The sequence below is a fragment of the Phocoena sinus genome, chromosome 3 (assembly GCF_008692025.1).
Source record: "Phocoena sinus isolate mPhoSin1 chromosome 3, mPhoSin1.pri, whole genome shotgun sequence".
Lineage (NCBI taxonomy): Eukaryota > Metazoa > Chordata > Mammalia > Artiodactyla > Phocoenidae > Phocoena > Phocoena sinus.
The window spans coordinates 49,064,519-49,089,735 of record NC_045765.1 but is presented as its reverse complement, the minus strand read 5'-3'; the positions used below and the strand labels follow the sequence as shown (position 1 = coordinate 49,089,735).

The 25,217-nt window shown below is 36.2% G+C and overlaps 1 protein-coding gene across 9 annotated transcripts in view; it reads left to right on the top strand.

Moving 5' to 3' along the window:
- Positions 1-25,217, top strand: part of TCERG1 (transcription elongation regulator 1) — a 60,820-nt gene that overhangs the window by 13,644 nt on the left and 21,959 nt on the right. For 4 of the 9 annotated variants that reach the window (XR_004349163.1, XM_032626383.1, XM_032626379.1 and 1 more), the window contains 9 exons: positions 940-1,182; positions 5,395-5,457; positions 6,999-7,199; positions 7,924-8,036; positions 9,161-9,249; positions 20,223-20,383; positions 21,446-21,502; positions 21,866-21,932; positions 24,433-24,568. Coding sequence is in view for 7 of the 9 variants with exons in the window: in XM_032626383.1 (XP_032482274.1) it covers positions 940-1,182; positions 5,395-5,457; positions 6,999-7,199; positions 7,924-8,036; positions 9,161-9,249; positions 20,223-20,383; positions 21,446-21,502; positions 21,866-21,932; positions 24,433-24,568 (1,130 nt within the window). In the remaining 2 variants the exon portion in view is untranslated. Of the gene's footprint in view, positions 1-939; positions 1,183-5,394; positions 5,458-6,998; positions 7,200-7,923; positions 8,037-9,160; positions 9,250-20,222; positions 20,384-21,445; positions 21,503-21,865; positions 21,933-23,010; positions 23,062-24,432; positions 24,569-25,217 lie in introns of all 9 variants that reach the window. The other 5 variants (XR_004349164.1, XM_032626385.1, XM_032626380.1 and 2 more) reach the window with 3 other exon arrangements.

Here is a 25,217-nt window from a genome sequence, read left to right as displayed (position 1 = left end):
GAAACCCAAGTCGTTTTGGACTCCATTTGTTCATATCCAGTCAGTCATTAGTTATTGCATACCTTTTTCTCTCTGTTCTTCCTTGCTTGGACAACTCCAGATACGTTGAAATTGATTTTCCCACCTCTGTTCTTCCTTTTCTTCCTATGCATCTGCCAGGTTAATTCATCAAATGAACAGTGATTGTTACTCTTCCATACAGAAGCCTTCATTCTACCTCCCCCACATCCCTTTTACATTCATGAAGTCACATAAATAACATGTGAATGCATTCTTATAAAAAAAATCAAACTCGTTAACGAAGCATGTGTAGTAAAAAGTAAAAGGTGTACACATACGTTTTGGTGTTCATTCTTTTAGATCATTTCTCTACGTTTACATAAGTTCTTCCCTTTCCCTACCCAGTCAAGTGCGGACTCCTTAGTCGTCTGTTCAAGGCCTCCCACTTTGTGCCTCTGGCCTGCCTTTCCAGCTGTAACTCACTGGTTCTGTTGGTATGCCTAGTGTTTTACTAGTTGACTGCTTGTCTTCTGTTTTCTAAACAATACCTTGTTGTCCCCTACTCTTTGCTTTTACTCACTTTTCTCACCACTTGCTTATTTACTCCTTTCACTTTGTCATTTTCCTTGTTGAAATCCTAATCTTTCAAGGCCTGTCACCACACTATAAAATTTTCTGTACTGTCTCAGAGTAAGAAATGGTCTTTGGGTCTTGAGTTACACTCCTATACATTTATCCCATTTCACTTTGTGTTTTAGTTATTGTTTGTTTCATTTAACTATTTTCAAGCTTCTTGGAAGACAGAGACCTTGTTATAAATTCCTTGCAGTGCATGGAATGGGCCCTAAATACTTACATGCTGAATGAGTGAATGATGAATGAATATAGTACAATGGTTTATGAAGGAGTGATACATATTTCTGTTTTATCTTTTATCAGCACCCACAACACAAGATCAGACCCCAAGTTCTGCTGTTTCAGTTGCCACGCCTACAGTTAGTGTTTCAACTCCTGCTCCTACAGCCACACCTGTGCAAACTGTTCCTCAGCCACACCCCCAGGCGTTACCTCCTGCCGTTCCTCATTCAGTACCTCAGCCAGCAGCAGCAATACCTGCTTTTCCACCAGTAATGGTACCTCCATTTCGTGTTCCCCTTCCTGGCATGCCAATTCCTCTTCCAGGTAAACCAATAGATAATAATAGTTTTTCCAGCTATGTTTTCATATTGTCAGTTAGTTTGTTCTCATGTGTCTGTTGCATTTGAAATTTGCCTTGAATCTCACTTGTTTGAAACATTTTTGAAAGATTCATGGCTAACTGCAGTATTTTTCTCTTCAGTTTTGGTAAATGTCCTTTTCTGTTGTTGTTGTTTACATGTCTTAAAATTAGAGCCACATTTAAAGCTACACTCATTTTGGATAATGGCCCCAATGAATTAAAAATGATCATCTTTTTGTGTAAATATGTTCTAAATGCAATATTTTAAGGGACTAAGTGTATGAAGTTAAGAAATCACAGGTCACAATAGATAACACAAGTTAAGTGATTTCTATATCATGCATTGGTCTAAGCACTTTACATGGAACAATTCGTTTAGTTTTCACAACCGTCTTATGAGGTAGATACACACACAGGTTAAGTTACTTGCCCGTGGTCACATAGCTAATAAGTGATGGTGTTGGGGTTTGAGTCTGGGCACTCCAGATCCAAGAACCATGCTCGTAATAATTACGTTATACTGAGAAGAAAATGTGAGTCACTTAACTTAAAAAAAATCATCTAAAACAGAAAGCATAAGTTTCCCTTGTAACAATTGTGAAGTATAACAGGCACCATTTTAACGTTTAATTATGGTGAGTTCATGTGTTTTATTTTTTTAGGGGAAATCATTTCAACTAGAGAAGGAATTAAAAGATTGTGGAGTAGAATTTTTTCCCACAGGGATTGAACAGTGGTAGTGTTTGGCATCGTAATTTGAGTGTGTTTGCTGTTGTCAAACATATTTACTCCTTAATCCATGGTCCGTTCTCCTAGAATTATAGTTGAAAATGTTGACGCCTTAGAGAGGTCAAGCTCACAAGGCTAGTTTGTAGCAAAGATGAATAGAACCTAGGCCTCTTGTCTCCTAATTTCACACTCCTTTCACTATGGTTGCTGCTTTATTGTACTAGTTTTTGTGTAAGAATAGGGTTGTGATAAAGCTATTTCTTAGATTTGCACACATTTTAATTATCACACTATTTCCTTGTAACTACTTCGAAAAGAACACTTTCGTATATTACACCTTAGCAAGAAAGAAACCAAAAATTTAAGAATTAGTGGGTTTTTTGGAAAACCTTTTTACATGTTGTTGATGTAGTGTTAGATAATTAAATGACCAGTATGTGATGTTTAAGAAACCGAAATCACTTAAAAGTAAGAAGAAAATAAAAAATGTTGTCTCTAATACTAGGGATTACCCTTTTTCAAAATTAAATTTAAGATTAAGCAGCTGATACTTTCCTCTTTGGATATACTCTTTGTAGAAAATTAAGTGATGAATGGATAAAAGCTTGATATTCGTCATAACCTCTTGCAATCTTGGTCTGCTTTAGGGTCAGGGACAGTGTTAAGACCAGATCCTGGATTCTGAGCGATCTTAAGGAGCTGAGATTGTTAATTCTGTAGAGAGAAGATTGAGAGGTAGCATAATAACATATATGAGGTATTGGAAAGGCTGTTGTCTAAAAGAACTTTGGTTTTGCTTTAGAGGTTCTTAATAGGACCAGTGGGTGAAAGAGTAGCAAAATTTATTTCTGTAGAAAGTGGAATTTTGTCACAGTAAAATCCCTTCAGTTATAGCTGTCTTTGGATGCCTTGGTCTTCTCTGGTCCTCATCCCACCGTTAAATTTTAGAACAGGTGGTAACCATTTGTATTACCAGATGAGGTAGTACCTATGAAGTTTGGCAGTAAAAGGCATTTAATAAATGGGAGCCACTAATATTACTTTGTAGGTCAGTTGGAAGAGAACCTGAGTTAGATAATCTGTAAAATTTTATGCAAGATACCAGAGATTCTTTGGAGAGGGAACTAATGTTTTATAGAAAGTAATATTTGTTTTATATAGTAAGGCATCTTAGAATTCGTTCATTTTCTCATTTCCCCTTTTAATTCAGTCATCTAAGGTACTTTAGTAAAAAAAAAAAGAAGAATGGAAAAGAAGACTTGTTTTTCTCCTCCCCAAATCTTTGGTTTTATGTATAATGCCATCTATCTCTGTTTTTCCTTTTTTATATCAATTCAACAGTAAGGTAAACCAGGAGGAATTTGGATGTAATTTATCTTGGAGCCTTATATTCTATTTGAAATAGCAATGTATGGTGCTAATGAGGATGATTAAAGAAGGGATAGTGAAGATGAAGAAAAGGAGTGGAAGAGTTAGGTAAAATATAGGAGTAAGAGGTGGAGTTGGGGATAGTGAATTGGATTAGGATTACAGGATTTCTACTTTGTAGTCTGTAAAATCTTATTTGGAATTTTAAGAAGCTTATGGTCAGTGACATCAGGATTATCCAGAATACTAAATGGAATTTTCTAATTTCCTGGTAGAATATAATTTGAGGGTAGAGTTGTAGGAAAATTGAACAAATGCTCCTTTTTCAAAGAAGGTTAAAAATTTAGATGTTTGGTTATTTTGTGAGTCTTCATGATATGCATATAGTCACCCTTAGAAAACCTTAAGTTGGTCTTTTTAACATGAGAAGAAACAAATATGTCCTTTTATTATGGCCTATAATGTTGATAGTCAAATACAAGAGTTCTGTGTTGGCCCAGCTGATATTTAGCAATGGCAGTTAGGCCTGAATATGAGTATATTTGACTTTCTTCTGTTTAAGTTGTATAGTTGAAATTACTGATTAGGAGATGGTTTTGGAGAACAGTCTTTGAGAGTTCAGAGTCTAAGAATTGAATTTCTAGTGCTGACTTAGTAGGCTCAGTGATCCTGCAGATAGCAGTATTTATACTAATTTAAAACTAATATATGCTGTAACTTCCTTAATCAAATGAATTTTTCCATTGCTTTCTTTAAACATTATGGAAAATAAAACTATACATAAACTTTATTCAGCATACTTTTTTGATCCAGTGCGTTTGTTTTAGTTTCATTGTTAATAGAAAGTTTAGCTTTAATATTTTTATTTAAAATAGTAATTAAGAAATTAAGGCACTTTTCAAAAATTGGCAGTATTTTGTGTGTGTGTGCGCATGAACATAGGTATGTTATTTACAAATGCAGGGGTTTAATTTAATTTTTCTCTGAATTAGGAAAATTTTATTTTTATGTACTTTAGTGGGGAAAAGAATTTATTACTTTTAATTTTTATCGGTACCAAAATAGGTTTAGTGTTTTTTTTTAGCCAAAACAAATAGAAAATAAAATTTAACTTCCCAACCCTTTGCCTTCAGCCTTTTCCTTTAAAAGTTTTAAAAAACTCTTAATTTTGATTTTCCTCAATTAATCAGTCTTAGTTTTCCAGCTTTTCGTTTCATTCCCTTTTTATCACCATTGTAATGCATCATGATGAGTCTTCATTCTTCTAAGAACTGTACGTAATTTCCATTCTTTAATACAAGTGCTACTCCTTTAGCTGGCTTAAACGATTGAGGTTTCTAAAGTAATCAGCCCAGGTAGTCATTAATGATACTAAAGGGACTGTCTTCTTCTTAATTTGTTAGCCTGCCCCCACAGTGTTCCAGGCCCGTGGCATTCCGTACAGCAGGCACTACACATGGATATTTTGTCATTAGTTGAATGCTACCCTCCTCTTCATCTTTGCCCTTTTATTTAAAGTATTATTTGCAGTGGTATATTGGGATCTGTCTTATACTTTATTTTCTTCCTTTCCCTCCCACCCCTCTTTGTCCTATCTTACTCTTTTTCTACTTCTGCATGGTTATGCTCCATGCCTCTGCTTTTGCATGTAGTTCCCACTTAGCAGCAGCACAGAGAAAGTGTCTTGTTAGTGTCATGCTGCGTCTGCCTTTCACTGGTGTCTTAAGCAGCATGGGTTTGATGTCCTGTGGGAAAATGTCCCACATGAAAGCATGAAAACTTGTTATGCATACGTAATGAAGGGGCTTTCCTTTGTTGAATTTAAACTCTTGAGACTCCTTCAAATATTAACTGGTTTGATAAAAAGGTAATTGATGCTATAATTTAGAATTAGTTATCATTGGATTTGGCACCACTTCCCACAAAATGTCAAACAAAAAGAAATTCTACTCCATCCTTGGTCTTTTTCATTGGAAATAACATTCTAAATTGTAGTGGTAAATTATTTCCCTGAATCCCAGTGGTAGCCGACATACAATGGCAGCTTTCCAACGTATGCTTGCTTATCCATTTTACAGGTGTAGCAATGATGCAAATAGTCAGCTGCCCGTATGTAAAGACAGTCGCTACCACCAAGACCGGTAATTTTTAAAACCATCTTAGTTTGTTTTGTCTGTAAGTTGGCATGGTAGTGAATGTTGTTGTTTATCCTTTTATTTATTTATTTTGCCCAAGTGAGTGGATTTTTTTATATTTTTCTTTTTAATGAGCAGTATAAATGCAGTTGTCATATTTGGCCAACACTTAATTTTCCCAATTGCCTGTAGTATTAGCTTCGTTGGTTCACAAAAGCAAATAAGGTCAAATCACTTTATATCTTAATTTTTGTAATAAGTGTAAACAACTTCATTCTCATATTCATAACATTTAATTTTATTTTTTGACGTGTGTTTTTAAGTTAAATATAAAAAAATCATTTCCATGTGTAAAGTGATGTGATTATGCTTGCATGCTAGTGAGTATATGTGTGTGAATATTTGTGTGTGTAGTATAAATTTGCATTTTAAAGTTACTGAAGTTATCTACCTGAAACTTAAATTCTGGTATAGGATTTGAGTTTCTTTTTTTTTTTCAATTTTGATTCACGTTTTTGATTATTTATAATACCAGCTTGTTTAGTTGTCTGGTGAAAAATATAGATCTTGGCTTATCTTTTAAAAGAAAAAAAAAAGAAACATTGCTCTCTTTCCGGAAAAGAATAAACTGAAAGAGTTTACAGGGATATTTCACTTAATCACTTAGTATATTAAAGTTGATTTGATAGTAAACTCAGTCATTTACTTTATTTTTACTTATTTATTTTTTCAGTCATTTACCTTAAAATAGAATTTTATTCATATCCTTTTTAGGTACCTTAGAACAAGAAAACAATTTTGCCTCAGGAAACATGCTTAGTAAATGTGCTTGTTGCATTGATTTCATTAGAATTTGAGGAAATTCTTTTTTTTTTTTTTTTTTTTTTTTCAAATAAATTTTATTTATTTATTTTTGGCTGCGCTGGGTCTTTGTTGCTGTGCACAGGCTTTCTCTAGTTGCACGAGCGGGGGCCCCTCTTTCGCTGCAGTGCACGGGCTTCTCACCGTGGCGGGCCCTTCGTTGTGGAGCACAGGCTCCAGGCACACGGGCCTCAGCAGTTGTGGCATACGGGCTCAGTAGTTGCGGCGCATGGGCCCAGCTGCTCCTCAGCATGTGGGGTCCTCCCAGACCAGGGATCGAACCCGTGTCCCCTGCATTGGCAGGCGGATTCCTAACCACTGCACCACCAGGGAAGCCCAGGAAATTCTTTATAAAAATATATTTCTATTAATAAGTAGAGAATGTACAATTATTTTTATAATTTATTATGTTATATTTTATTAAGATTTCACTTATAGGTGTGACCCAAATTTCTGACTGTTCTTAAGGTACTTCTTGGGTTCAATTTCTGAATCTAATTGAATTTAGGCATTAGAAGTAAACCAGGGATATAGATTTAAGTAATTAAATCATAATTTATATGATTTTTTTTGTTTCAACTGGCTCATTCATTATTAATGTTTAGTAGAAAGATTTAGCTCATATTTCAGAGTTTTATATCACAATTTGATACTTGGATCTAATTTTTTTATTCTTCTTCTTCTAGGTGTATTGCCAGGAATGGCCCCTCCTATTGTACCCATGATACACCCCCAGGTTGCTATTGCAGCTTCACCTGCTACCTTAGCTGGAGCAACAGCAGTTTCTGAGTGGACTGAATATAAAACAGCAGATGGGAAGACATATTATTATAATAATAGAACATTAGAATCAACCTGGGAAAAACCCCAAGAGCTAAAGGAAAAAGGTATAGTTTTAATGACTTGGTGGGACATAGTATAAATAGAAATGCTATTTGAAATTCTGAGTTAATTCCTTTTTTAAAACGTTTAAGGGATTTTCTAGTTACACAGTGTTGGATTATTTATTTCCTCTGAATTGTTAAATATGTATTCATTTAAAAAGCCAGTTCTTCTACTTACATGTTTGTCCATCACTTTACCATCTGGAGAAGTTAAATTATATGTACACACTAATATATATTTTTTACTCTGGTCAGGAATTGCATAATTATTTTACTGAATAATTATCGTTATCCTTATTGAGATTGATAGTAATGATCAGGAAGGAATGTGTTTATTGTATGTGTTCTGAAGAAAAACTTTAGGCTGTTGGAATCTTGGAGGAAGAGGACTCATAATTTTCTATTGCACAAGTCCCTGTTTCTGTTTTTTAGTATGTTATCGCTTTCAGCAAAATGAATGATTGCTACAAATGATATATGAATGACCTGAAAGACTTTATGTCCCTCTGAAATCAGTAGTTCTTTTCTACTGACAGTTTCCTGATTGGTATAGCAAGGTATTTGAAGTTGAACATTACATTAGATGCAAATCAATGATATTACAAGGAAGAACATTTTATTTTTGTGGTTAATAACTAGAAATGGAATATCTTAACTGCCTAGTCTCTGAAAGTTCATCAGAAGTTACTTCAGAACCACTGTGTGATGTTATCTCAATTTTTAATAGAAAAATTAGAGGAGAAGATTAAAGAGCCAATTAAAGAACCTTCTGAAGAACCTCTGCCAATGGAAACGGAGGAGGAGGATCCTAAAGAAGAGCCAATAAAGGAGATAAAAGAGGTAAAGGGGCCATTACCTGTTTACCTGGGAGCCAGCATTGATTGTTGGGTACAGTTTACTTGTAACTGAAAATCCATTTGCTGTAGTTTTATTTTTTACAAATTTATTTTATTTTTGGCTGCATTTGGTCTTCTTTGCTGTGCGCAGGCTTTCTCTAGTTGAGGCAAGTGGCAGCTACTCTTCATTGCGGTGTGCAGGCTTCTCATTGCAGTGGCTTCTATTGTTCTGGAGCACGGGCCCTAGGTGCACGGGCTTCAGTAATTGCAGCATGCATGGTCAGTAGTTGTGGCTCGCGGGCTCTAGAGCGCAGGCTCAGTAGTTGTGGCACACGGGCTTAGTTGCTCCGCGGTATGTGAGATCTTCCTGGACCAGGGCTCGAACCTGAGTCCCTTGCAGTGGCAGGCGGATTCTTAACCACTGTGCCACCAGGGAAACCCATTTGCTGTAGTTTTAGATAATTGCTGTAAATCTGACCTCTGCAATTTTAGGGTTCTTTGAAATTTCTAATTCAGTTTTTCCTTTGAAAGTTTTACTAAATTACTTCTTATACTAAACCAAGACCCCCTTAGAATGAAAGAACCTTGGACCAGAGCTGATGTCCCCTCCTGACTTACAGACTGGTACATGTTATAATTAGAAGTACAACTTCATATTGGAGAATGATCGTTGTATTTTATTTGTCATCTCGTGGCATGGAATAATCTCTGTACAGCACTAAAAGAGCTCTGCTTTTTGGAAGCTTTTCTTACTCAATGAGGGACCAATGGTAGTCTTGTCTTATCAGTAAGGAATTTTGCAGAAAAAAGAAACAACCTTAGATGAAGTGGTCTCCTGTCATCTTCTATACCCTTCTCCTTATTTCTACTCTTAAACAGATGGTTAGTGAGTCTGTAAGATAGGACCTGCTGCTGATGGGGTCTACTGTTGTGCAATTCGGCTCTGTCTCAGGGGCGAGGATTTAGAACTTATTTAGAAATTCTGACTCAGAGTCTCTCCTCTGTATGCTAGCAACACACCTTATGTTGGTTGTACTTTAAGGTATTTGCAATCTTTCTTGTATTTGTGGGGTATTCAGGTATAGTTTTGTAATATTAATTTAATGGGAGTAATATCATTTCCCATAGGAGCCCAAAGAAGAGGAGATGACTGAGGAAGAAAAGGCTGCCCAGAAGGCAAAACCAGTGGCTACTACTCCTATTCCTGGTACTCCATGGTATGTACTTGACTTAAGCTGTTTGATTGATTGATTGCCATGCTTGATTATTACATTATTATCCAATAGGAAGAAAAAGTACTTTAAAAAAGCATGTGTCAAATACCTGTTTGCTTATTTATTTTGGCTGCGTTGGGTCTTCTTTGCTGTGCATGGGCTTTCTCTCTAGTTGTGGTGAGCAGGGGCCACTCTTCGCTGCAGTGCGCGGGCCTCTAATTGCGGTGGCTTCTCTTGTTGCTGAGCACAGGCTCTAGGCGTGCGGGCTTCCGTAGTTGTGGCACATGGGCTCAGCAGTTGTGGCTTGCAGGCTCTAGAGCGCAGGCTCAGTAGTTGTGACGCACGGGCTTAGTTGCTCTGCGGCATGTGGGATCTTCCCGGACCAGGGCTCGAACCCATGTCCCCTGCATTGGCAGGTGGATTCTTAACCACTGCGCCACCAAGGAAGTCCTCAAATACCTGTTTTTATCTACTGAATATTTTTTGGTTCTTGTTCATTGTATTTTGGGTGCTCAAAATTCAACTGCTGCAGTGTCTTCCTCCCTTCATGGAACTCTCCATTAATATTTATTGTTTAAAATTATAGATTTGAACCACTAAGATCCTGAATCTACTTTTTTATTGTTTAAAATGTTTTAAAATTGCTTTTGTGTATATATTCTCATATGTGATTATGTTTACAGAACTTTGTAAAATTATGTCTTTTTATCTTAGCATTGAATAGTCTATTTTTTTTCTTTTCTTCATATGTTTGGTTTTCCCTTTTCTTCCTCTCCCCACATGAGGGCTTTCTCTCCTGTTCCCATTCTAATTTATTTAATCTGCGTACAGTCTACATATGGCAATGAGTTGGCTTGTTTCTTAAGTTTTATAATCTACAGATTCCCCTCCAACTTGTTTTCCTTGCTTTTTTCCTCCTTGTTTTTATATTGAAAAAAATAAATGTGTGTGTTCTATAGAGTCCCACAGTCTGGATTTTATTGCATTCTCATGATACTCTTTAATAGAACCCTCCATTCCTGAATTTCCTGCAAGTTAGCAGGCAGTTACAGAGATGTGCCGGATTCATGTGTGATCTTTATCTCATATATTTCCTATTTCAGACCTAGATTCAGCCATTTTCCAAGGAGCCCTGGTTTCTTTTTGTGAGAAGTGGCATTTTTACACCATGTGGGATCTAGGGATAGTTGTTACTACTGAATTAGTCATTATTTTTAGACCTCTTTGGTAGACAGAGGTGGAAGATACATACGTTTAAAGATACATCTTAAGTTCACACCATTACTTGCAGTTCAAGTCTACTACAAGATTTTTACTGACTCTCATCATCTATCTTAATTCAGTACCTCCTTTTCTTCTGAAAACCATCTTTGAGTGATAGCAACATAATTATTCATTTGCTTTTCTCATTTTCTCATTCATTTGCTTGCCTAAGTAAGGCAAGACCAGTACTATCACCAACAGTGTGATTACTGAAGACAGTTTAAGCTTTTTTTTTTCCAGTTATTTTTATGTTTAGGGTATATTACTCTAGGGATGTATAGTCAAATCATTGTGTTTTAAAAGCATTTTGGGGCTTCCCTGGTGGCGCAGTGGTTGAGAGTCTGCCTGCCGATGCAGGGGACACGGGTTCAGGCCCTGGTCTGGGAAGATCCCACGTGCCGCGGAGTGGCTGGGCCCGTGAGCTACAAATACTGAGCTCTGCGCGTCTGGAGCCTGTGCTCCGCAGCAAGAGAGGCCGCGACAGTGAGAGGCCCGCGCACCGCGATGAAGAGTGGCCCCCGCTTGCCACAACTAGAGAAAGCCCTTGCACAGAAACGAAGACCCAACACAGCCAAAAATAAATAAATGAATAAATAAATTTATAAAAAAAAAAAAAAAAAAAACATTTTGGAATAGTTTGTTTTGTTTTGTTTTGTTTTTTTGTTTTTTATGGTACGTGGGCCTCTCACTGCCGTGGCCTCTCCTGTTGTGGAGCACAGGCTCCGGACGCGCAGGCTCAGCGGCCATGGCTCACGGGCCCAGCCGCTCCGCGGCATGCAGAATCCTCCCGGACCGGGGCACGAACCCGCATCCCCTGCATTGGCAGGCGGACTCTCAACCACTGCGCCACCAGGGAGGCCCTGGAATAGTTGTTTTTTATGTAGTTATTCTACCAACTTGGTACACAGGTTCCCTTTCAAAAATAATTGTGCAAAATATTTACCCAGTTCTAGAATCAAAGTTACGAAAACAATTTGTTTAAAAGAATGCATTTCTTGGGCTTCCCTGGTGGCGCAGTGGTTGAGAGTCCGCCTGCTGATGCAGGGGATTACGGGTTCGTGCCCCGGTCCGGGAAGATCCCGCATGCCGCGGAGTGGCTGGGCCCGTGAGCCATGGCTGCTGAGCCTGCGCGTCCGGAGCCTGTGCTCCGCAATGGGAGAGGCCACAATGGTGAGAGGCCCGTGAGAGGCCCGCATACCGCAAAAAAAAAAAGAATGTATTTCTAGATTGTGGTTTCTCTGAGAATTGTACATGAAAAGCCGGTAACCAGCTCCAAACCCTACCAGTCTGGAGTTTGTGGACGTTAGCAGTTTTCAGACTTGGGTCTTTTCTCAGATTATTAAAATTTTCTTTTGGAATTTGTCTAAGTAATGCTTTTTTTCATCTGTTTCTTTTCCCTTTTCTGGAACATTTGTAACTTGCTTGTTGAGTATCTTGTACTTATGCTAAATCTCTTACTTTTTCTCTCACCCTTTATATCTATAATTCTTATACTTTGTTATTTTCTCATTGATCTGATATGATATTAGATGAAAGCATACAAAAGAAAGCATACAATATAAAGGAATTATATGAAGTAAAAAATTACAGAATTCCACTGTCACCAAGCCCTTCCTCGTTAGTAAAAGTGTGGTACATATGCTTTCTGCACCTTCTGCTATATTGTGTTTTATGCACATGTGTGTGGAGATGTGTGTGTGTTATACATTCACATTACAGTGTCTTTAGAAAGTATATTATTTTCTGAATTTTTTAGTAAATATGTCCTAGACATTTTGCAGTTTTAGTACATGTAAATCTATTTGTGATAACATAGTTTTCTGTTGTATGAAAATAGGTAATTTGCCTACAAATGGGTGATTAGGTGGTCTTCTGTTTTTGTATTGTTTGTGTTTTTTTGTTTGTTTGTTTTGCCCTGGCATTACGAAAGTTGCTGTTTAGGGCATCCTTTATACATACATATTTCTTTGTGAACACATGCAAGTATTTCTGTTGGATTTATCTCTAGAAGTGAAATTGTTGAATCAAGTGATAAAGCTATTTAAAATTTTGGTGAATATTGCTAAATAGACCTCAGAAAGGGTTTTTTTTGTGGGAAGAAGGGGGTGTACCAGTTAATATTCCCAGCAACAGCCTGAGCGTACCAGTTTTCTCTCACTCTCACCAGTGTAGGGATATTCCTTTTAAATCTTTAGTATCCTGATAAGAAAAGAAATCTTGTATGTTTCCAGAATGTTGGTATAATTGAACCTATTTTACGTCTGTTGGCTGTGCATTGCCTCTTTGCAGTTTTTGCTCATCTTTTTATGGACTTGTCTTTTTCTTATTGGTATGTGGGAGCTTTGTACGTATACTGCTTTTAACTCTGACATAAAGAACTCGCACACCTCAATAATATGGAAAACAATCCAACAAAAAAGTAGTCAAAAGACATGAACATGTACTTTACAAGCAGTACGTGTGAAGGAAGCTCCTTGTCATTAGTACTCAGAGAAATGTAAATTAAAACCACACCTATGGGCTTCCCTCGTGGTGCAGTGGTTGAGAGTCCACCTGCCGATGCAGGGGACACGGGTTCATGCCCCGGTCTGGGAAGATCCCACGTGCCGTGGAGCGGCTGGGCCTGTGAGCTATGACCGCTGAGCCTGCGCGTCCAGAGCCTGTGCTCCGCAACGGGAGAGGCCACAACAGTGAGAGGCCCGCGTACTGCAAAAAAACCCACAAAAAACCACACCTATTAGAATGGCTAAAAGTTTTGAAAACTGGGCATGCCAAATGTTTTAGAGGATGGTGAGCAGCTGAAACTCTCATACACTGCTGATGGGAATTTCAAAATGGTAGGACCACTTTGCAAAGCAGTTGGGCAGTTTCCTAGGAAGAATATATAATAAATAATTCAGCCATTCCACTTCTATTTATTCGAGAGAAACAGAAACATATGTCTATACTTTTACAAGAATGTTCCTAACAGTTTTATTTGTAATTTATTTGGGCTGTTTCCAATTTTTGGCTATTACAAATAAGCAGGTATCTAGGAGTGGAAAAATAGAAAACTAGAAACACCCCAAATGTGCATCAACAGGTATATGGATAAACAAATTGTGGCATGCTACTCAGCAATAAAAAGGAACAACTATAGATGCACTCAACAATATAGATGGATATCAAAGTCATTATTGCTAGGTGAAATCTTTTGTGGAAATTATTTTTGTCATGGAATCCAACCCAAAACTAGGGCTTACTGATCCTAGGGAATACAAAATACTTCTAGTTTTGATTTTTCTTTATAATTAATTTAAAGGCAGGAGTTGGGGGGGGGTGAGTGTAATACATTTTCATCCAATTATTCAGTGCAGAGTCCTCTTCAAGAATTTCCATTAGAACCATCCTGAGACACTTAAGCAATCTTGTTAGATGTTTAACTTTATTGGGAAAAAACTAAGCCTAAATTTTCAATACCAATTTCTGAAACACTGTTTGATCCATATTAATAGCAATAACTACTTTGAGATGGAGGTACTATTCTACTAACTCATGTTGGCTTCAAAATACCTAGGTGTGCTAATACAGCTCCAATGGTATTAGCGGTAAATGTGGAGTGAGAAGCTGTCAGGACATTTCAGCATTAATAGAAACACTATGGACAAAGAATTCTTGTGTCGCAAAACTACCCTGTGCTAATAATATGCATGATAAAGTGATTAGGGGTGAAGTGTACTGATAATCTGCATTTTTTAATGTATCAAGAAAAGTAAGACTGGCAGATGCATTGATGGAAGCATAGATAAGTGATAAAGCATATATGATAAAATGTTAAATGTAAAATCTAGGTGGTCAGTATCTAGTGTTCATTGTTCTAGAAACATTCTTTCGATATTTCTGTATGTTTCAATTTTTTCATAATATTGGGGGTAAAAAACTATGGAAACAAAAGAAACCCTAGAAAAGCAGCAGTTGATTGATATAAATGTATATGTAAATAAAAATAAAGTCCCTGTGCCACTATAGGTAAATACAAAAGTTTAAATACTATAAGTTCAAAGATAAATTTTTCATAAGTTAAAACCCAACACAGATTACAGACAAATAAAACATGGCAAATACAGGCAGCCCTCAATTTGCACTTTGTACGGGACTGTAAAAAATTTATGGCAGGGGCTTCCCTGGTGGCGCAGTGGTTGAGCGTCCGCCTGCCGATGCGGGGGACATGGGTTCGTGCCCCGGTCCAGGAGGATCCCACATGCCGCGGAGCGGCTGGGCCCGTGAGCCATGGCCATTGAGCCTGTGCTCCGCAACGGGAGAGGCCACAGCAGTGAGAGGCCCGCGTACCGCAAAAAAAAAAAAAAAAAAAAAAAAAAATTTATGGCAGGCTAAATCTTTGTGATGCAATCTTAGTAAGCAATGGAAAAAGTTACAGTTCTCAATGACCTTAAAAATTTTTGTCAAAACATTAAAAACTCTCTTAGAACCAGAAACTAAAGCTTACTGATCTAGGAAATATAAAATGCTTTTAATTTTGACCTCTCTTTATTCTTAAAACAACAACAACAAAAAGTCAGATTGATGCTCTGAAATACCAGGAAAAGAATTCTAGTATCGTTAAGGAAAACATGGAACCTCATGTTTTTTACATTTAGCTTCTTATCTCTAAAGAAATAATAATTTGAAGAGCAACATCTAAAGATATCAAAAAAAATAAACTAATAAAGTGTGATTATCCAAATGAAATAGCATACTTGCTTAGCTGAACAATTCGTTTAACTTAGAGTTAGCACTTACCCATCTTATAAGAAATAGAAAATAAATTAGGGAATTAAGTTTACACTGATAGTACATTCCTTCATTGACAGAACTTGGAAGATAATTTGGACAAGTGGTTATCTTTCATGTATTCAGATGGACTGTAAAAACACTAGGACCATGTAGTTGCATTTTTGGAGAAGGAATGGGGTGCTTCCTAAGGCACAACCTAGAAGCTGTAAATAAAAAGATAAATAAATTTGACCTCATAAAAATATAAAATTTATATGTGATATGGTTTCATATATTAATTTTGTAGACTAGACTCTTGCTAAATGCATTTATTACTGTTTTGTAGATTCTCTGGGATTTTCTACATAAATAATCGTATCACCCACAGATGGGAGCTCATTTATTTCTTATTCTCTGATCTTTAATGCCACTTATTTTTCTCTTCTTATTGCTAGGACTATCATATCAGAGCAATGCTAAATAAAAGAGGTGAACATCCCTGCCTTATTCGCCATGTAGAATGAGAAAATTCAACCTTTTTTAAAATTTTATTTTAATATAAATTTATTTATTTTTGGCTGTGTTGGGTCTTCGTTGCTGCACGTGAGCTTTCTCTAGTTGCGGTGAGCGGGGCTACTCTTCATTGTGGTGCACGTGCTTCTCATTGCGGTGGCTTCTCTTGCTGCAGAGCATGGGCTGTAGGCTCGCGGGCTTCAGTAGTTGTGGCTCGCGAGCTCCAGAGCACAGGCTCAGTAGTTGCGGCACACGGGCTTAGTTGCTCCGTGGCATGTGGGATCTTCCCGGACCAGGGTTCAAACCCGTGTCTCCTGCATATTGGCAGGCGGATTCTTAACCACTGCGCCACCAGGGAATTCCGAAAATTCAGTCTTTTACATCAGATATAATACTAGCTATAGGGTTTCTTTTTTAATTTGCTACTGTTTTTATCATAAATCTGCATCTTTCAAAATGAGTTTTTCTCCTTCATTCTTTTAATATGGTGAATTACACTGAGTTTTGAATGTTAAACTAGCTTTGCATTTCTGGAATAAACCTTGTCATGGTAGATTAATCTTTTTAGTATATTGTTGGATTTGATTTCCTAATGTTTGATTAAGTATTTTTGCATCTATACTCCTGTGGGATATGGATCTGTAAGTTTCTTTTGTAATGTTTCTGTTAGGTTTTGGTATTAGGCTTATGCTGGTTTCATAAAAATGAGTTGGGTAGTGATTGGTGATTACCATTCCTCTGTTTACTGAAAGTTTGTAAGATGATAGTACTTTTTCCTTAAGGTTTTATAGAATTAACAAGTAAACCATCTGGGATCAGAGTTTTTTTGGGAGGGAAGGTTTTTGATAACAAATTAAATTTCTTTAATAGTTATAGGACTATTCAGTTATTTTTGTTGTTTCTTCTGTCAGCTTTGGTAAGTTTTTCAAGAAATTTGCTTATTTTGTCTAGGTTGAATTTGTTCTCATTATTCTCTTAATATCCTTTATTTTTAAAAATACTTTATTTTTTCTTATGGCTGCATTGGGTCTTCCTTGTGGCACATGGGCTTCTCTCTAGTTGTGGCTAGCAGGTTTCCTCTCTGTAGTTGCACCATGCAGGCTCAGTTGCCCTGCGGCATGTGGGATCTTAGTTCCCCGACCAGGGATCATCTTGTGTCCCCTGCATTGGAAGGCAGATTCTTTACCACTGGACCATCAGGGAAGTCCCCTCTTAATATCCTTTAAATGTCTTTGTTCTTAATTATTCTCTTAATATCCTTTAATGTCTATGACCTGTGGTGATAACGCCTTTTTCTTTCCACATAGTGGTGACGTGTTCTTTTTTTTGGATCAGTCAAACCAGAGGTTTGCCAATTTTGTGGTCTTTCGTAAAGACCACCAGCTTTGGGGTGGTTGGGCCCCTCCCCCCTTTTCCCGCTCTTATTTCCTTTTTTGTAATTACTTTGGGTTTACTTTATGCTTTTCCTAGCTTCTTATGATGTCCTCTTAGGTCATTAGTATTAGTTCTTTTCTAATATAATCATTTAAAGCTTAACATAGTTTCCTTTTAAGCACTACTTCAGCACCAGTCTACAGATTTTGATATGTTGTATTTTCGTTACCATTCAGTTCTTACTATTATGAAATTTACTTTTTGATTTTGTCTTTGACTCATGTATTATTTAGAAGTCTGTCATTTCATTTCCTTAATTTGGGGTTTTTCTAGGTATTTCACTGTTAGTGATTTAATTGTGGTCAAAGAATGCATTTTCTTTGGTTTTGATACTTCAAAATTCACTCTTTTTTTTTTTATTGTTCAGATGGCCTTTAGTACTCTTAGTTTTGGGGTTTGGTTTGTCTGTCAGTTGTTGAGAGAGAGTTCTGTTAATCTTTTATAATAGTGGGATTGTGTATTCCTCTCTAACTGGTCCGTTCTTCATCTATCTTTTTTTTTTTTTTTTTTTTTGCTGTACGCGGGCCTCACTGTTGTGGCCTCTGCCGTTGCGGAGCACAGGCTCCGGACGCGCAGGCTCAGCGGCCATGGCTCACAGGCCCAGGCGCTCCGCGGCATGTGGGATCCCCCCACACCGGGGCACGAACCCGTGTCCCCTACATCGGCAGGCAAACTCTCAACCACTGGGCCACCAGGGAAGCCCCTCATCTATTTTTAAGCTCTCTAAATAGGCTTATATACATTTTACAGTTGTTATGTGTTCCTGATTGTCTTTTTTTTATCATTATGAAATGACCCTATTTATCTCATAATACCCTTTGTCTTCATCTGTTATTAAAATAGCCATGCCTGCCTTAATGTTGTGTGCATCTTTTTCCATCCATTTACTTTCACCCTTTCTATGATTTTATGTTTAAACTTTGTCTCTTAAGACAGCTTATAGTAGTGTCTTGTGTTTTTATTCACTGTCAATTCTGATGCAATTCATGAAATAAATGAAAGAGAAATATGAAATCAGAAATAACAATATAATAACAGAAATTAAAGCCACATTAGAAATAGTAAAAAGGTGAACAGGCTCTGCTTGGTAATAGTCAAGAACAAGAAGAAACATTTGAGAAGGCTGAGAAAAATAAACAGAAAGAACAACCACATGAATGTAACTTTTGGTTGGATTTAGATCTATTATTTTTTCTGTCTTCTTTATTTTTGTTCCTCTGTTCCCCTTTTACTACTTGCATTTGAATTATTTGAACATTTTCCAACATTCCATTTAATAATTTATCTGTTGGCTTTCTGGTGATATCTCTTTGCATTAACTTTTGTTGTTCTAGGGATTACAGTATACATACCTAACCATTATATAGCCTACTTAGAGTTATTATTGTACCACTTCACATAAAAGATGGAAACCTTGCTACCATATAGGTTCGTTTTGAGTAATTTTTCATACATATTTTGAAGAACTTAAGAGGAAAAAATATCTTAGATATTTACCATTTCTGTTGTTTTCCCTTCATTACTAAAGATCCAGGGGTGGTTGTTTTTTTTTTTTTTGAAGAATCATTTCCTTTCAGAAAAACTTTCTTATAGGGCAATTCTGATGGAGATGAAATCTCTTAGTTTCCCTTCATTGGGGAATGTCTTCTTTTCCCTTGTTCCTGAAGGATATTTTTGCTGTATATGGAGTTCTAGGTTTGCATTTCCTTTTTCCAGAACTTTAAGGATGTTGTTTTACTGTATTTTTGCCTCTGATTTCTGGTAATTAATTCACGATCATTGGACTTGTTTCCCTGTTTGTTTTGTGCCATATTTTTCTTAGCTGCTATCAAGGATTTTTCTATTTGATTTTCACCTGTTTGATTATGTGTGTCTAAAAATGATTTTCTGGAAGTTTATCCTGTTTGGGGTTGACTGAGCTTCCTTAGTATTTATGTCTTTTACCAAATTTGGAGATTTTTGGGAGCCATTTTGTCTTCAAATTTTTTCTGCCCCAATAGTCTCTTCTTCTGGGATCCCAAAGACGTGCCTGTTAGGCATTTTGATATAGTCCCATAGGTTTCTGAGACACTTTTCATTCTTTTTTTTCACAGTTTCTCTGCTGAGAACTTCTGTCTTCATTCATTTCAAGTTTTTGCTTATCTTTGTTTTTGTTTTTCTAACTGCTGCTGTAAAGTCTTTGATATTTCAACAATAGAAGCTTTGTTTGATAATTTCAACATCTAGGTCACCTTGATGGCAGCTGTGGATTAACTTTTGATTATCTGGTCATAAAGACCTGGTTTCTCTTAGAGTTTTAGCTGCCTGTGCTACTATCACTGTGCAACTAGGGGCCACCTCAGGGCAGAGGTTTGAGAGAGGAGGCGAAATTTATACCCTTGCTTCTCTAAATTTTCACTCCATATGTCTGTTTTTTTAAAAAAACCTTATAGAGTTCTCATGTACTTGTTTTTTCTATGTTGTTGCTGAGTTTCTAGTTGTAATTAATAGGAACAGTGGGCTGTAGTGGGCTACAGTGCCATAGCACGATAGGGACTTCTCTTTATTTTTTAATATTTGATATAGTCAGATATTAAAGCCTTCATAAATGATTGATTTGAGTTTGTAATCTGGTTTGGTAAGAAACATTAAGAAGTATTATGTAATACGTAGGGTGCCATGGTCTGTTCTTTAGCTTCAGAACTGCTTAATAGCATTATTTTTTGCTAGTAAATTCATCTTTTGTGATAGGTTAAAATTGAGTGTGCCAGACTTAAGTTCCTGAGCACTCTAAATTCTGATAACAAATTGCTTTGCTTTTCCTGGTTTTCTCCATAAGTATGTTGAGCTGCTATTTTACCCATAGCCAGTCAGCTCTGTTCTGTTCTAAAAATCATATTTTGCTCTCTATAAGTAATAATACGAGTGTGTTCTTCCCCACCACCTCCTCCCCTTTTGGTTGGATGGTAGTAAAAGACCTAACTATAAAATAATGTTCCATAACATAAGAAAATAATGTTTGAATCAATTCATAGGTGTGTTGTTTGGACTGGTGATGAGAGGGTCTTCTTTTATAATCCTACCACCCGTCTTTCTATGTGGGACCGACCTGATGATCTGATTGGAAGGGCGGATGTTGACAAAATTATTCAGGAGCCCCCTCATAAAAAAGGAATGGAAGAAGTGAAGAAACTAAGTAAGTTTTAAATTAGGAGTTACCTCTAATTTTAATATTCTTTTAATATTTTTATGGAAAGTGTGAGGCAATTTAGAAATCCTCTCTGTTTTCAAGGAATATAAGAAAAGGAATATTTGAGAAATGGAAAATAGACTGCTTTTCTAGGTTGAGTTCAGTAATTTAAAAAATAGAGAATTTGGGTAAAATTATGTTTTGTAAAATATTATATATATATTTTTTTAACTTCTTGTCCTTTTCAGGGTTGTCAGTCCAAGATATGTAGGTACTGCTCATGCCTGCTCCATGCTTATTAAAATGCTCCTCAGTGAGCCTTTTAGCACCTTTTGTGATTAGTAATATATATTTTGAAATAATCAAACTGTACAGAGTATTTTTAAAATAAAGTTTACTAAAGTTTTGTAAAATAAAAATGCAAAGGTCTTTTAAACTTGATGAAATTTAGGGAAGGTAAGCCTTATTCCTGAGACTAGGGAGACTCCTGCACCTTATTAAGGGATAATCTTTTAATCTACTTTATGTTCAGATAGCATTTCAGTATATATGATATATAATAAATAGGAATATTTGTACATATTTTTATTGCATGTGTTTTATTGGTAATTTGCCATTGTATTGATATGGTTGTGTTTTTAAAGAACCCCCTTGTGTAGTATAGAAGCATGATAAATGAATCATTTAATAATTCAATTGAAATAAATCCTGGTATGTCATTTAATAATAATTGAGAAATCTTCGTAGATTATGTATACGTGGTACTAACATTTTCTGCTTACTAGTGATTTCCAAATTAGTGAAACTTCATCTACCCGGTGCAGAAGACACAAGAATTTGATTCATTTATTTGATAAATACATGTGTTAATAAAGATTTCAAAATGAATCAAAGATTTAATGTAAAGGGAAGATGAATAGAGGAGGTTTAGAATTATCATGCTTTGTTTAATGTTTTATAAAGAAGTGTTATGAGATAGATATATAAACAGTAATTTTTTAAAAGAAAAGATTGTGTACCATGTGCATGTAACTATTCATAATATTTGAAATGTTTTTTTTTTGCCAGGGCACCCAACCCCGACAATGCTGTCCATCCAAAAGTGGCAGTTCTCTATGAGCGCAAGTGAGTGAACTATAAGTTGCAGCTTTAAAAAAATGCTGCTAACACCAGTGTTCCAGTAGTGGTTAGTGGAAGGATTCATACCTAAATATTTAAATTTTTGCTTACTTACTTTATCTTATTTTTTGCGGTACGCGGGCCTCTCACTGCTGTGGCCTCTCCTGTTGTGGAGCACAGGCTCTGGACACACAGGCTCAGCGGCCATGGCTCACGGGCCCAGCCGCTCCGTAGCATATGGGATCCTCCTGGACCAGGGCACGAACCCGTGTCCCCTGCATCGGCAGGTGGACTCTCAACCACTGCGCCACCAGGGAAGCCCCTGCTTGCTTATTTTTATTCTGATAGTTTAATTAAATTTTCTTATAGTTAAAGAAGAACAAGAATTAATGGAAGAAATGAATGAAGATGAACCTGTTAAAGCCAAAAAACGGAAGTAAGTAATACTTGCTGTTTATGTAATTTAGGTAGATTTTTACCTTTTAAAAGCTGTGATTAGGCGCAGTCAGTTCATGATTGGGACAGGTAATGTGTGTGTTAGGAGATAGAAGCCACGATTGCTCTCTTTAGGCCTGTTATTAAAAAGCTTTGCTTCAGGATGTAGAAATGGTGTCCCTTCTGTTGCTAGATGTGCAAAAGATTTGGTTATTTAAATATGTATTATGAAGTCAAATGACATTTTAGGAGTTAGTTGATAAATTATTTTCAGACATTCATTATGCCTGAATTTTATAAAAATGTTACCTCCTTAATGTAGACCCCAACAGACACCATTCCAAAAATCTGATAAATGTAAACCCAGATTTCTCTCTCTTTTTATATACTGGTCACTTCACTAGTCCTTGTGTCCGTGGTCATTACTTGGAGGGAACCTATCAGCTTATTAGAAAGTGCTCCGAGAGAAAGAGAGTGGTATAAGTGGAAGTATTAGCTTGACCAGTGCTTGGTAAAATGAATGTTACTAACTATGGGGGGTGAAAGGGTGGGGTAGAAGGTGTTTGTGTATGGGCCGGGGAGGCATGGGCCCATTATTTAGCAGCAAAAAGGAAAGTTTGAAGACGTTACTATGGACTGGTTTATCATAGTCCTTATCTGAAAAGGACAGATTGAATGCAGCCAAATTACGGCAAAGAAATCAGTAAGACAACCCCTGTCAAGGGTGGTTCTTTTTTAAAGAATTTTCTTTATTGGCAACAATGTTAAAGAAAGTAAGATATTAAAGAGTCACTCATAATTGACCACAGTAACAACAGCTGTTTGAATTTTTACAGTTGACTTTTTTAGTTCTTGTCCAAATGTATAAGTATTTTTATTGGTTGTAATCAACTGAATTTGTGTTCTTTTTTTAAAAAATGTAGAATAAGATGTTTGTTTTCTTAATTATTATAAATGACTGTATTCATTCTGTTTATGTACCATAATTTTGGATGTTCCTACAATGTTAAACTTTTAGGTTGTTTTTAATTGTTTGTTCTTATAGACAACTCTGTAAGGTTTTTAACTGCTTTTATCAGGAGAATGTCAAAGAAGTCCTTTATGTGGATTGCCCGAGCTTCTCTATTTAGGTACAAAGCTAAAAGCCTATTTTTCCTGGCTTAGTTTTTCTTTATTTCTTTTATTGAGATAGATAGTGATAGTTTGTATTGTGACATTTTCATTTAGTATAATTCTATAAAGGTTATTTGTTTTCATTAGTTGTATTTCTTGGATGTCTTTTAACTCTTTATTTAAATAGTTTTTAAATGAATTATTATAAGAGGGTATATTGTTTGGCAAATTGCTTTTACCTGTTTGTTTTGTGCATATCTTAGGTCACAGACTATCTCGCTAAGTTCCTGCAGGTCACGGACTATATCTTCTATTTTTGATTCATTCCCTAAATTGCCAGTTACCTCTCACTGTATTTGTGGGCTGGCCTTATTAGTTCCAATCATCTCCTGGGCTACCTTCATTTTCCTATATAGCATGCTTTTGAATTTCCTGATGTTCTGTTTTCCTAATTCTCTCAAGTTTATGCAGGAAATATGAACCAATTTTATTTTTATACTTAGCAGATCGAATTTAAGAAGGAAGATCTGCTTAAACACACCTGAACGTTACTGAATTACTTTTTTTGATTATTCACATGAATGGTGCTTCTTCATAGGGCAGAGGTTTGAGAGTTGACTCAATTTCATGTTTACAATCTCACTTGAGTACCGTACAGCAGCAGGGTTGCCCTTAGCCCTGAGGTGCATTTTTGGAGAAACAAGAAGTAGTTTAGTCCTTGATGAACAGTTCTAATTCCACCTAACTACTCCGGGGCCTATGTTGCTCTCTGGGACCTGTCCTTCAACTTAAATCTCATCTTATCACCCAGAAAGTGAGTAAAAAAAATGTCAGGTAGGTAAGGTATATATCTCACATATCCACTTGGCCAGGTTTGCAGATATTTTCATTTTATTTTCAAAATAAATATTTGAGATTACTAAGACTTATACCAATTTTTATTAGATTAAAAATTGTATGCATTTATAATGTAAAACATTTTGGAAAATACTGTTTTTCCTATACCATTTCAAGAACTAAAAATTATATTCTGTGCTGTTTGATTCTAACACATAGAGTTTTAATGCAATATTAGATAAGTTTTTTGTTTTTAAGTAAGGTAGTTCATTTTGTGTATCAGCTAGTGTCAGGGAGAGACAGCACATTAAAGGTATTTTTCATTCCTAACAATGCAGCCACTGTAACATCATTAGAAGCTCATTGTAACTTTATTATTTTAGTGAAAGTTGCTTATCCCTTAGAGTTTATTTGAAACCCTCAATATAATTCTTTTTTGCCAAAAATATGCTGCTCAGTAGTGAGTCTTGGATATTCCAGTGATCTTAAGATTTTAATAAGATTCCTTATTAATATTTTGTCAGTTGATGCCTATATTTTCTTTTTTATAGGAGAGACGATAATAAAGACATTGATTCAGAGAAAGAAGCTGCCATGGAAGCTGAAATTAAAGCTGCCCGAGAAAGGGCCATTGTCCCTCTGGAGGCCCGAATGAAGCAGTTCAAGGACATGCTGCTAGAGAGAGGGGTCAGAAAACAATCTTTGGGGGAGATATTTCTGTTTTGTATAAGTAATATAAATATGTCTTGCTAAAAGGTCAAATCTAAGGTTAGTGCTCATGTTGTGGGGGGCGGATAAGGGAAGCCTGTCAAATCACTGTACTCTTTCAAACAGCCTTTTTCCTGGCTAATGATATCATGTTTAACTAGATGCCATTTTACTGTCCTTTTAAGTACAAATAACATTTAACATTTATTGGGTCATTAAATTTTGGTGAGTAATATAAGACGAATATTAACATTACAGAATGGCGGACTACACGGAATAGGTAAGGTATATGTGATTCTTTTAATATCTACAGAATGGCTTTTGGTTAAAGGAGAACTGGTACTTTATGATATTACTGTTAATGAAGCTTAATTGAGAAGGGATTTCAACCTCTTGTTTATATTCACAGATTCATTTGAGTAAGTAAAATTGTTCAACTTTAAATCCCAACATTGTTCACAAGGTTGGAGCAAGCTTGGGAAATCAAAATGCAGATCTTCAAGGCTTTTTCTGATGTACTGATTTTTAAAATGTCACACAGTAGTGGTTATTTTAATGAGTAATTAAGTGTTTGTTATTTCTGTATAATATAGAAATGTTCAGAGCCAATTAGTGTGGAAGTGTGCTA